This window comes from Syngnathoides biaculeatus, chromosome 13 (assembly GCF_019802595.1).
Source record: "Syngnathoides biaculeatus isolate LvHL_M chromosome 13, ASM1980259v1, whole genome shotgun sequence".
In the NCBI taxonomy this organism is placed as follows: Eukaryota; Metazoa; Chordata; class Actinopteri; order Syngnathiformes; family Syngnathidae; genus Syngnathoides; species Syngnathoides biaculeatus.
Window position 1 is genome coordinate 472,840 of NC_084652.1, and position 13,636 is coordinate 486,475.

Sequence of the window (13,636 nt, forward strand, 5' to 3'; positions counted from 1 at the left end):
GCCTACAGCGACTGACAGATTGAGCGTTGGCTCGATGTTTTTATTTTTTTTTTATAATTTTGGAGACTCGTATTACAGTGAAGAAAATGAGTATTTGAACACCCCGCTATATTGCAAGTTCTCCCACTTTGGAATCGTGGAGGGGTCTGAAATTTTCATTGTAGGTGCATGTCCACTGTGAGAGAGATCATCAAAATAGAAAAATCCAGAAATCACAATGTATGATATTTTTAATGATTTATTTGTGTGATACAGCTGCAAATAAGTATTTCAACACCTGTGTATCAGCTAGAATTCTGACCCTCAAAGACCTGTTAGTCCGCCTCCACTCCTTGTATCACTCCTTTCAGACCCCTCCATGATTTCTAAGTGGGAGAACTTGCAACATAGCTGCTATTGTTGACGCTGTTATTATTACATTTCTTGTCAACGTTTTTGCCCGTGACCAAATTGTAATTCAGTCGCTTCATCTCATTAAAATGGATGTTTTACAGGACACGTTTCTTAACATTCAACCCCCTCCCCGAAGGGTCAAGATGAGCAGCTTGGCACCTTGCATGCCAGCTCTCACGACAAGTTAATGCATAATCCTGAGAATGTGTCATCTCCTGCTCTGAATGGGCAGCGGATGAAAAGCGAGGTTCTCACGAGCTCTTGAATTTTGATGTTGCCTTTTTCAAGGTTTGCCTGGAGAGATCAGATGAAGGCATTAAGAAAATCAAACCAATTCATTTCTTCCCTCCCCGTTACGACAAAAAAAAAAATGTAATGCGTTTGTGTTGCAGCATCTCTCGTTAGAATAGCATTAAAGTACTTGTGTAGAGTGACGATTTGTGCCGTGACGCTTCCAAGTTGTTCAAACATCAAAACAGTTTCTCCCATAGGGAATAAAGCACAGTGAATTAATTTGTTCCAGAATCAAACTTTTGCCTCCGTAAAACCTTCAAAAACTTTACTGGTGATGTTTCAAACAATATTTTAAATGGCCTAAACATGTTTCCTCTTTGCCATCACTGATATTCCTCAGTTATGGCGGTCACAAAAATCCAAAAGTGAAACATTAACGATTGTGCTGGGCATTTTTAGAAACATTTTTAGATGAGCCACACAGAGACAAAATCTCAAGATTTGTTGGCATGTTTACAGTTGGCACTACAAATTGTTCAACATTTGGACTTTGAAATGTAAAACACGTCATTTTTGTTCAAACATCAAAACAGTTTCTCCCTTAGGGAATAAAGCATAGTGTATTAATTTGTGGCGGAATCAAACTTTTGCTACCGTAAAACCTTTAGAAACTTTACTGTTGATGTTTTAAGCAATATTTGAAATTGCCAAAACATGTTTCCTCTTTGCCATCACTGATATTCCTCAGTTGTGGCGGTCACAAAAATCCAAAAGTGAAATATTGATAATTGTGCAAGGCATTTTTTTTTTTTTTTTAGATGAGCCACAAGGAGCCAAAATCTCAAGATTCATTGGCATTTTTACAGTTGGTACTACAAATTGTTCAACATTTGGACTTTGAAATGTAAAACACGTCATTTTTGATGATCTTTACCTTGCCTAACTCTGACCGTGAAAATGTGTCTGAACCCTCTTTAAAGTCTTGAAATCCATCTTAACATATTAGCACATTCTTTTACCACTTCAACCGTACCCGAAAGACCCGCAAGTGGCTGTTGGCGATGATTGTGATTCGAAAAAGATAAAGAAAACTGCCGATTTCAAATCCTGATCTTTTCTTTTTTTTTTTTAAATGCACCACGTGTGTCTCCCAGATATCGCTAATTACCGTCGAAGTAATATAAAATAGCATGCCTGGATGATGATCTCGAGCCGTTCGTCCAAAGAAAACGACCGTCCCCACTGAGCTTCATCTCATAAACGATATTTATGAGTTGGGGGGTGGGTGGGGGTTGGGGGGGATAACACAACTTTCCTCTGCAAACTTTGCCCGTCTGCAATGGGAGGTGTTGAATCAGGCGTGTGAGGGGGATGTGGGTGGTGGGGGCTTGCTGCCATGGCAACAATGCACATGACTAGGTGTATTAGATTGCCTCGGACAGTGCGCGGCGAGGCGTGGTGTGAGTCGTCTCTCGACTGCTCCCTCTGCCCGGCTTCCTTGAAAGTCTTGTCCTCGTCTTACTTAGATTTGCTCACCTCCCCTCGGACTCCGTACGTTTGTGTGTGTCGTACACTCAATTTGGAAAGGTACCAAAGCAGGGGGAAAAGGGGGAAAAAAATGAGAAACAATGGTCAGAGGAAACAAGACGGCACTTGTGTCTTTCCTACATCCATTCATCCATTTCCTGAGCCGCTTATCCTCACCAGGGTCGCAGGAGCGCTGGAGGCTATCTTGGCTGGGTACACCCTGAACTGGTTGCCAGCCAATCGTCGGCCACATGGAGATAGATAACAGTCAGACTCGCAATCACACCTTGGGGCAATTTAGAGTCTCCAGTGAATGCATGTTTTGGGAATGCCGGAGGAAACCGGAGTGCCCGGAGGAAACCCACGCAGGCGGTATGCCCAAAAATTCCAAAAAGAGATGATTTTTTTTTTTTGACAAGGGGGGAAAGTTGTGGGCTCACTGGCTGCTCGCGTCACTTTTCCAGCTCCCAAAAAAAAATCAGCTCATGCCGAGATGGAAACTTTTTGAGGTTTTGAAACAGATTTTTTTTTTTTAAACCGATAAACCGCTCATACCCAGTGGTGAGTATGAATTCCGTTACCAATTGACTCGCAGCAAGCAAAGATAGGTGGCTGCATATTAAGCGCCGATGAATTGCAACACTTATGCGGGACCCGACAAAGTCAGCATGGATTCTCTTTTCCCTCACCGCCAAGCCATTCTTATACAGTGAACCTCGCTTTTTGCGGGTGATGGGGACTGAATCCTTGCGCAAATACTGTGCCAAAAATTTTTGATGAATGGATACCCTCAGGCGACACGGTGGATCAGCTGGTAAGAGTGACAGTTTTTTTTGCCTTTGACTTGAGATCCAAAATTCAATATATGAGTGCTTACTTGGTTTCAGCGAACTCAACAAGTAAGTTTGAGAGTTAATAATGCCATAAAAAGTTGGCAAAGTTTACTTTTAGACAGAAAAAAGAGAGAATTACACGTGCATTCGAAACAACCGCATCGCTTTGCTTTCGATGAGTCCGTTTAGCTTATTGCTAACAAACAATGCAAAACGTCATAAATGGGCTGTTTTAGAACCATTTTGAGCATTTCAGACATTTCAACACAAACGGTGGAGTACCACATGCAGACAGAAATAACAATACTCACGGGCATATAATCTTTGCTGCAGAATGTGAGTTTCCATAATCTACACTTTTCTGTTTTGGGGGTTAGAAAACACATTGTAATATAAGAGCAATATTATTTACTCTTATTAAAAATTATCCATACAAATGATGACCTAGTCGGCACGGTGAATCAGCTGGTAAAGCGTTGGCCTCACAGTTCTGAGGACCCAGGTTCGATCCCAGCCCCGCCTGTGTGGCGTTTGCATGTTCTCCCCGTGCCTGCGTGTGTTTTCTCCGGGCACTCTGGTTTCCTCCCACATCCCAAAAACATGCAACAATAATTGGACACTCTAAATTGCCCCTAGGTGTGATTGTGAGTGCAATTGGTTGCCTGTCTCCATGTGCGGTGCGATTGGCCGGCAACCAGTTTAGGGTGTACCCTGCCTCCTGCCCAATGACAGCTGAGATAGGCTCCAGCATTCTCTGCGACCCTCGTGAGGATAACCCGCAAAGAAAAGAGATGGATGGATACCCGCGCAAAAATGCTTGTAATTGCCCACAGGTGCCACAAGATGGCATCCCCGCAATATTTTTGGATTCAACATGGCTTTGGCTTTAACACAAAATGGCTACAGTGAGATTTTCAGTGAATAAAGAAGGATATGCCCCCTCCAAAAAAAATTAATAGGCAAATATGCTAATGCTGAGCTGCAAATATGCAAGGTTTCATTGTATTATGTTTATAAATGCAGAATTTTTAATCCAGTTCTTGTGTTGCATCGCATTAAATCGTGCAAGCCTACCTAATGAAGCGTTCGGCACATTCCATACACTATGTATGTACAAAAAAAAACATGAAAACATATTAATTTTAGTTGCGGTCACGCCGAATAGCCGTCGTCTCATTATGTCTGCTCGTATTAATGAAGTGGTTAGAGTCTCGCACGCACAATGGTTTTTATCAGTCGCCTTCTGACGCTTCAGGGAACGAAGGCGAAAACATTTTGTGTTCGGTCATCAAGCCGTGATTTTTACGAGGACGACGCTAAAAATCGGGAGTGCGTGGATTGACTTTTACTCTCTCTCTCGATCAGAATGATTGAAGACTGCGGGTGGAGCGGGGACAACATGGCCGACAGAAGGCAACTGCTTGTCGAGATGAGTAAGTATTAAGACGCGCTCATCTACGGTGGCCTCCTCTCACCCACTGCCCATTTCCAGAGTTTGCCTGGAAGACATGATGGAGATGAAATGGTCCGACTAGCGTCATATTCGCATTATGAACCGACAGGGGATGACGTCACTTTTTCCCCAAATGAAATCGCATCGAATTTTGTCCGTCTCATGTAGCTCGATAAGATAAGCAAAGATTGTGCTAACCAAGACAAACTTGTAATCAAATTGTTACATTTAAACTTTTATTTATTTTTTTTTTTTACCAACTGTTCTCTACACTAAGAAGTGGAAAGTATTTGTACTTCATTACTGTACTTTCAGGTATCTGTACTTTACCTGAGTGATGTTTTACTTTTAATCCTTGTTTTTTTTTTTAAACAAAAATATTTATACATGTTAATCCATCCATCCATCCATTTTCTTTACTGCTTATCCTCACCGGGGGTCACGGGGAGTGCTGGAGCCTATCCCAGCTGTCAACGGGCAGGAGGCGGGGGGTACACCCTGAACTGGTTGCCAGCCGATCGCAAGGCACGTCGAGACCAGCACTCACGATCACACCTACGAGCAATTCAGAGTGTCTAATTACCGTAATTTCCATCTTATAAACCACAATTTTTTTCCACACACTTTACCGGTTTATGCGGTGATGCGGCTAATTTGTGCATTTTTTCTAACGGCTGCAAGGGGGCACTCGAGCGGAAAAGGTAAGAGTGAGACCGGTGGAATATATGTCCCGAGGAAGTGACTTTTACCGGTCTGGCCCTGTCAGCGCTGCATTAGCGTGTTACTGCCATGTCTCAGTGATTTTTACCGTTATGTTTTTTTAACCGGCCCTGTTCGCGCGGCGCTAGTTTTACACCCTGAACTGGTTGCCAGCAAATCGCAGAGGCACGTCGAGACAAGCAGTCGCACTCACAATCACACCTAAGGGCAATTTTAGAGTGTCCAATTACCGTAATTTCCGGCCTACAAGCTGCAACTTTTTTCACACGCTTTCAACCCTGCGGTTTATGCGGTGATGCGGCTAATTTGTGCATTTTTTCTAACGGGCTCAAGGGGGCACTCGAGCGGAAAAGGTAAGAGTCAGACCGGTGGAATAAATGTGCTGAGGAAGTGACTTTTACCGGTCTGGCCCTGTTAGCGCTGCATTAGCGTGTTACTGCCATGTCTCAGTGATTTTTACCGTTATGTTTTTTTTAACCGACCCTGTTCGCGCGGCGCTTGTGTTTTACCCTGAACTGGTTGCCAGCCAATCGCAGAGGCACGTCGAGACAAGCAGTCGCACTCACAATCACACCTAAGGGCAATTTTTGAGTGTCCAATTACCGTAATTTCCAGCCTATAAACTGCAACTTTTTTCACACGCTTTCAACCCTGCGGTTTATGCGGTGATGCGGCTAATTTGTACATTTTTTCTAACGGCCGCAAGGGGGCACTCGAGCGGAAAAGGTAAGAGTCAGACCGGTGGAATAAATGTGCCGAGGAAGTGACTTTTACCGGTCTGGCCCTGTTAGCGCTGCATTAGCGTGTTACTGCCATGTCTCAGTGATTTTTACCGTTATGTTTTTTTTAACCGACCCTGTTCGCGCGGCGCTTGTGTTTTACCCTGAACTGGTTGCCAGCCAATCGCAGAGGCACGTCGAGACAAGCAGTCGCACTCACAATCACACCTAAGGGCAATTTTTGAGTGTCCAATTACCGTAATTTCCGGCCTATAAACTGCAACTTTTTTCACACGCTTTCAACCCTGCGGTTTATGCGGTGATGCGGCTAATTTGTGCATTTTTTCTAACGGCCTCAAGGGGGCACTCGAGCGGAAAAGGTAAGAGTCAGACCGGTGGAATAAATGTGCCGAGGAAGTGACTTTTACCGGTCTGGCCCTGTTAGCTAGCATATTACTGCCATGTCTCAGTGATTTTTACCAGTATGTTTTTTTTTAACCGGCCCTGTTAGTGCGGCGCTAGTGTTAGGGTTAGTGTGGCGGAACTTGCGTTAAACTCTCTGTTTACCATCTTTCTTTGTAAATACCTTGTGTTTAAATGTCAATTTCAATATGGGCACTTGCGGCTTTTACACGGCTGCGGCCTATGAATGTACCAAATAGTATTTCCTTTACAAATATACTGGGTGAGGTTTATAACCAGGTGCGCTCGGTAGGCCGGGAATTACAGTAATCTTGGATGTTTTTGGGATGTGGGAGGAAACCGGAGTTCCGGGAGAAAACCCACGCAGGCACGGGGAGATGTGTAAATGTGCAAACTCTACACAGGCGGAGCTGGAATCGAAGCCGGGTCCTCAGAACTGTGAGGCCAACGCGATACCACCTGAGCCACCTTGGCGCCATGCTCTAATCCTTACATTTGAAAAACAAGTGTGTTACTTTGAAAACCTAAAGTTGGCAACGATGCGACGTAAATAGCCGAACGCAGAGTAACTTCAAGCGCACTGCAGGATTACTGAGCAAAATATCCACTTTTCATACTTAAAAAAAGTATCCACTTGAAAAAAAACGGTATATTACTGTGAAATAGTGAACTCATCCGGCACGTTTTTAAGACCTTTCACAATAAGGGCGGAAAAGCTCGAGTGAACTCGAGTTAATTGCTGCGGCTGTAGTCGTCGGCCCATTAAAAAGTAACTTCACACTAGACTGAGAGGCGGCGCTACGCTTGTATCGCTTTGGACGGCGCCCAAGGTCCTAGATGGCCTCGCGAGGAAGTTTTTTTGAAAGCGGCAAAATGGAAAGAAAAAAAATGTTTTGATTAAAGTCGGGTGCGCTCGTACTGATTTTTTTAACATCTTAAAGTGTTAGAGGCCGCATTCGCAATGAGGTTCTTGCTGCTCTGTTTTGTTACAGGCAGCACGGTGGAGCAGCTGTAAGGCGTTGGGTTCACAGTTCTTAGGACCAGCGTTCAAATCCCGGCCATACCTGTGTGGGTTTTCTCCGTGCACTGCGGTTTCCTCCCACATCCCAAAAACATTAATTGGGGACTCTAAATTGCCCCAAAGTGTGATTGTGAGTGCGGCTGTTGTGTGCCCTGCAATTGGCCGGCAACCAGTTAAGGGTGTACCCCGCCTCCTGCCAGATGACCACTGGGATTGGCTCCAGCGCTCCTGCGACCCTTGTGAGGATAAGCGGCTAAGAAAATGAATGAATGGATTGATGGAAAACGGGTATAGCATTTGCCGTTGTCAGCCCCTGCCCCCATTTTTTTCTCAAGCAGGCCCAAATTCAGATCCATTATTGGTATATGGAGTCATTGATGGTGTAGTGGGTAGCGTGGGATCGATTCTGCCCTGCAACCGACTGGGGACCAGTTCAGGGTGTAGTCCGCCTTTCTCCCGAAGCTAGCTGGGATAGGCTCCAACTTTCCCGCAACCCTTGTGAGGATAAGCACCTTGGATAATGACATAACATGACATTCGTATATCTGTACACTGCTTTATTATGATGTTCTGCTGTCAAAATTGGTTATCATACAGTCCCGCCTCAGTTAAGAGTCCAAATTGGGATTTATACCGAATTCTATGCCATGTGGCTTTTTTTTTTTGTTGGATAAAAAAAAATGTAAAAGATTGATTCTGAGGTAATTCAGTCCGCCAATCTTCCCCAGGGGCGCAGGATTTGGACTCCATTCGACTGTCAACGTACAGAACAGCCTGCAAGCTGAGATTTGTACAGAAGAAATGCAACTGTGAGTAGACCAGACCAAAGCGTCTTCCAGTCTCGCGTTTCTTGACTGTTCCCGCCCGCTTTTTTTTCCCTCCCCCAGTGCATTTGATCGACATCTGGAACGTCATCGAGGCCTTCCGAGAGAGCGGCCTCAACACCGCGGACCTCAACACCGAGCTCCCCGTGGCCCGTCTGGAAGTGGTGCTGTCCACCATATTGTACCAGCTGAGCAAGCGCATGCCCACCACGCACCAGATCAACGTGGAACACTCCATCGGCCTGCTGCTCAACTTCCTGCTGGCGGCCTACGACCCGTGAGTCACGTGCGCTCCTTAAGCGAACACAGCGAAGAAGTGACGCTGCGGACTGGCAACCGTAAAATGATGGCAGAAAATGTGAATGGAGTGTTTGTTTTTGTATGGAAGTCATACAAAAATCAGCTGGTGCAATATTTAACAGTAAATATGCTCCAAAAGTCCAAAATCCATCATCGTTTGTCCTCCTTTGGGTCAGTGAGGGCTTAGCCCATCCCTTACAAGTGAAAAACTGACATTAAATTAAAAGTTAAAAAAAAAGATATACAAATGAAACATTTGCAAAGATATACAAATTAAATTGATTTTATTTTACATTTATTATTATTTGGGTCCATTGCATTGCAGCTACTTGTTTCTTGCTTCCCTCCTCTGGTTCACAGACTTTATTTTTTTTTTTACTTTTTTTCTTTGCGCACGACAATGATTGAATGTGCTTTGTTTGTTCCTAGAGACGGCCACGGCAAGATATCGGTTTTTGTTGTGAAGATGGCCCTGGCGACCTTTTGTGGAGGGAAAATTCTGGATAAATTGAGATGTAAGCAACATTTTTCACTTCCACCCATCCATTTTCTTTGCCGCTTATCCTCACAAGGGTCGCGGGGAGTGCCAGAGCCTATCCCAACTGTCGCAGGGAACATAGAGACAGACAACAGTCGCACGCACAATCACACCTTGGGGCAGTTTAGAGTGTCCAATTAATATTGCATGTTTTTGGGATGTGGGAGGAAACCGGAGTACCCGGAGGAAACCCACGCAGGCACGGGGAGAACATGGAAACTCCACACAGGCGGGGGCGGGATCGAACCCGGGTCCTCAGAACTGTGAGGCCAACGCTTTACCAACTGCCACCAATTTTTCACTTATGTTAAAAAAAAAAAGACATTGTAATAAATATTTATCCATTTTATGAGTTGCTTATCCTATCCCAGCTGTCGTCGGGTAGGAGGCGGGGTACACCCTGAACTGGTCGCCGGCCAATCGCAAGGCACATAGAGACAGACAACAGTCGCACTCACAATCACACCTACGGGCAATTTAGCATTTAGAACATGCAAACTCCTCACAGGTGGGTCCGGGATCAAACCCGGGACCTCAGAACTGTGAAGACAACACTTTCCGGCTGATTCACCGTTTCTTCGCCGCTTACCCTCACAAGGGTCACAGGTAGTGCTGGAGCCTATCCCAGCTGTCAATGGGCACCCTGAACTAGTCGCCAGCCAATCACAGGGCACATAGAGACAGAAAACAGTCGCACTCACAATCACACCTAGGGGCAATTTAGATTGTCCAATTTATCCATGTTCTTGGGATGTGGGAGGAAACCGGAAAACCTACGCAGGCACGGGGAGAACATGCAAACACCACACAGGAGGAGCCGGGATTCGAACCCCAGTCCTCAGAAATCTGAGGGCAACGCTCTACAGCTAATCCACCGCGCTGCCTGTAGTGCTTTCAAATTAATATGGTGTGCAAATTTTGTGAAGGAAATCACTGGCTCTGGTGCTTCATGGGACCCATCAGGAACGATATTCTATAGAAGATGTGTTATAGATATGTTGAAGTGTTGCATGAGAAAATCCTGAGCTTGCCCAGTGGGATATGTCGGTGTCATCGACGTCATCTAGCGGCTGGTGAACAGTAAGAGAAAGTGACTGATTCCTTGCTGTTAATGTTTTTTAAACAAAACGATTTGAACAGCGAGCTGCTTGTCTTTAATTTGTTTCTCACAAATAAGGGGGGTGGGTGGGGGGGGGGGTTTAACTGCATCGCGCGCGATGCCGTAATTAGCCGACTGCATCGGAAGCCGACCATTGTTTTGATCCGTTTGCGCGATGCCGCCCACAGATATATTTTCACAGATATCCGATCCAGCGGGAATCATGGCGTACGCGCAATTCGACCAGTTCCTGAGGGAGATTCTCAAGCTGCCCATGGCGGTCTTCGAGGGACCGTCGTTCGGCTACACGGAGCAAGCGGCCAGGAGCTGCTTCATGCAGCAGGTGAGCATTCGTGAATGAAACTCCAACGTGTATTTTTTTTTTTTTTTTTAATCGCATTTGCCACCTTGACTATCGCTTGCTGTCCGCTCTGAGCAGAAAAAGGTCTCGCTCAACATTTTCCTGGACACGTTGATGTCAGACCCGCCTCCTCAGTGTCTAGTGTGGCTACCGCTCATGCACCGGCTCGCCAACGTGGAAAACGGTAGGCAGCGCACCAAATATAGTGGAATAAATTCTATATTTCAATACAGACCCTTTTTGGACACGAGTCTAACTTCTGTTGGCTCGTATTGGGAAACGATTTTCCTACCGGAAATGCTGACGGAAACTTGTTTCTGGCCTTTTTGTGTAGCCTTAGCATGTTCTAACCATGCTAGCAAAAATTTTATCTTGGTACTTGGGCTTCCTCCTGCATCCAACACACATACATGGAAGGTTAACACAGTATTCTATCAACTTTTCGCAAATATCCTATCCTGGTGAATAAGTCCAGGGGCTACCTCGTGTCCAGCGCACCCGCGTCCTTAATGCGGATAAGCTGTATAGAAAATGGACGGGTGAATGGATGGGATTTATGGCCACCATAAAGCGATCAAGGTGTATAGATACAGATACAATACAAATAAAAATTTGTGGCTCAGCCCCAAAAATGTGTTTGAATTCCAAATTCTATAATCCTGCAATAGAGGGATGTATTAAACCAGACCAAAAAGAATTAATAACTGGTTAGCTTAGCCACGTATGAGTACCGTAATTCCCTGCCTACAGAGCGCACCTGGTTACAAGCCTCACCGAGTACATTTGTAAAGGAAATACCATTTGGTACATACACACGCTGCAGCTGTGTAAAAGCTGCAAGTGCCCTCATTGAAACTCAAGATATTTACAAAGAAAGACGGTACACAGAAAGAGTTTAACGCTAGTGCGACGCTAACTCTAGTGCTAACACTAGCGCCGCGCTAAAGCTAGCACTAACGCTAGCACCGTGCTAGCGCTAATGCTAACAGGAAAAAAACTTACCGGTAAATATCACTGAGACACGGCAGTAACACAGCAGCAACACACTAGCACAGGACTAATGCTAGCGCAGCGCTAACAGGGCCGGTAAAAGTCACTTCCTTGGCACATATATTCCACCAGTCTCATTCTTAACTTTTTTGCTCAAGCGCCCCATTGCGGCCGTAAAAAAAAAATGCTGAAATTAGCCGCGTCACCGCATAAACCGCAGGCTCGAAAGCGTACGGAAAAAAGTCGCGGCTCGTAGGCCGGAAATTACGATAAATCGTAATCCCGAGTCCCACGGGTGTACGCCTCGAGCAGGATGACCCTCGAGGACCTCACACCCTTTTTATGAGTCCTCCAAGGGGCATAGTCTATTGATTTAAAAAAAAAAGACATGACAATATCTATTGCTATACATTATAAGCGTTTGTGGGTATAAAGTTTGCATAACGAGCCCTCTGAGGCTTGGAATCGCTGTTTTTATTAATAAATCGCCATTTGGGGGCTCTCAACGTGGTCGGAAACTGACCAACCTTTTCAAGCCGTTGTGTGTCCTGGTAAAAATTAATACACAGGAGCGTAACATGATATTACTTAAATCGCTCGGTGGAGCTCCCGCAAGGGAATTCACCCAAACGAGCCCCGAACATACGCTGAACGTCGCTAAATTATGATTTTTTTTTTAACCCTTCGGCCTCTCTTATTTGTGAAGCATCCCGTCAAATTCTGTGGATAATTTTGCGGCTTTGCCACGAAAGGGGTTGGGGATGGGGGGCGGGGGGGGGGGGGTTGGCAGGGGTGTCGTGAGGGCGCGTTTATCACCGCTCGGAGCTTTAATTTGTTTTGAGAAGTGCACGGTTCGCCTTATCAAATGGTCTCGTGGGCCATAGTTTCCCAACTCCTGAGCGAAAGCAAGATATAATTTCATCTCTTGTGTCCTTATATGACCACAAATGACTCCTCTATTAAATGCGCTATAGGAAAATATCTGCGTTTAATGCCGCATCTATTTATGCACGTGTGTTCTCCCCCCAACCCCCTGCAGTCTTTCACCCGGTCGAGTGCTCCTACTGCCACACTGAGAGTATGATGGGCTTCCGCTACCGCTGCCAGCAATGTCATAATTACCAGCTCTGTCAGGACTGCTTCTGGAGGGGGCATGCCAGCGGTTCCCATAGCAACCAGCATCAAATGAAGGAGTATACATCATGGGTAAGGAGCGGGGAGGGGAGTGGGAGGTGTGTCTGAAAAGCCGGACCAGTCAATGCGGCTATTTTCGCACCATGACGTAAGGGTTGCGTTCAGGAACCTGTTGGTAACCGCCGCGTTTACGCGGTTTTTGAAGGAATGAGCGTGTCCTTCTGTCCGCAGAAATCCCCCGCCAAGAAGCTGTCCCACGCCCTCAGCAAGTCTCTGAGCTGCGCATCCAGCAGGGAGCCTCTTCACCCCATGTTCCCCGACATGCCGGAGAAACCTCTCAACCTCGCCCACATCGTGTACGTCTCGTCTTCGTCTGAGTTATTTTCTGCGCGTTCCTCAACGAGGAGCATCCCGTCGCTGCCTTCAATAAGTCTTGATCAGATCAGCTAATCAATGAGGTTTAATTACAGCCCGGGCAGTGGTTGCGATCGACGACAACGTCGCTATCGTCGCCTTCGCTTGAGCTTTTCTGTCTTTGTGTCAGTTTCTCTGGGACTTTTTTTTTTTTAAATCCGGTAGTCGCCCCGACATATTGTTAATAGTCGCCGTAAGCCAACGTGTTCCCGTGAGAATTTAGCAGGAAATCCCATGAAAAGTGAGGCTCAAGATAATTGAGCACATTTTTCTGCTCCCGAAACTGTCGGCGCGGTAAATGTTAAACCTGTTCGCTATTCGTGAGGCCGAATCCTCACGGGTGGATCAGGAAGCGACTCGAAGTTCATGTATTGTTAATGCTACAATGGATGGATCCGTGAGAATGATCGACCAATCAGTGAGCGTCATTTTCTGAACTCCACCCACGCTGCCGACAGCCGCGATACTTTACCCACAAACAAAGAGAGCGCGCGGTTACTTTAAGCCTCTGAATTGCGAGTGTAGTCCTGCTTCTATCCGATTCGGAAATATGGTGCTCCGATGTGGCTGTGGAACGCGTAAAGGAGACGAGCGCTATCCAGAGAGATTACCGGGAGGATATGTGGTGCGTTTTCCCACCCCGAAGCGTAATT

At 45.8% G+C, this 13,636-nt stretch overlaps 1 protein-coding gene across 2 annotated transcripts in view; it reads left to right on the plus strand.

Annotated features, from left to right (window-relative positions):
• dtna (dystrobrevin, alpha) overlaps window positions 1–13,636 on the plus strand; it is a 37,976-nt gene that overhangs the window by 5,508 nt on the left and 18,832 nt on the right. For both annotated transcript variants that reach the window (XM_061839540.1, XM_061839541.1), the window contains exons 2-9: window positions 4,353–4,420; window positions 8,052–8,132; window positions 8,211–8,424; window positions 8,877–8,962; window positions 10,273–10,427; window positions 10,524–10,629; window positions 12,475–12,641; window positions 12,801–12,925. In XM_061839540.1, coding sequence (XP_061695524.1) covers window positions 4,354–4,420; window positions 8,052–8,132; window positions 8,211–8,424; window positions 8,877–8,962; window positions 10,273–10,427; window positions 10,524–10,629; window positions 12,475–12,641; window positions 12,801–12,925 — 1,001 coding nt within the window. In that variant the 5' untranslated portion in view covers window position 4,353. The remainder of the gene's footprint in view (window positions 1–4,352; window positions 4,421–8,051; window positions 8,133–8,210; window positions 8,425–8,876; window positions 8,963–10,272; window positions 10,428–10,523; window positions 10,630–12,474; window positions 12,642–12,800; window positions 12,926–13,636) is intronic.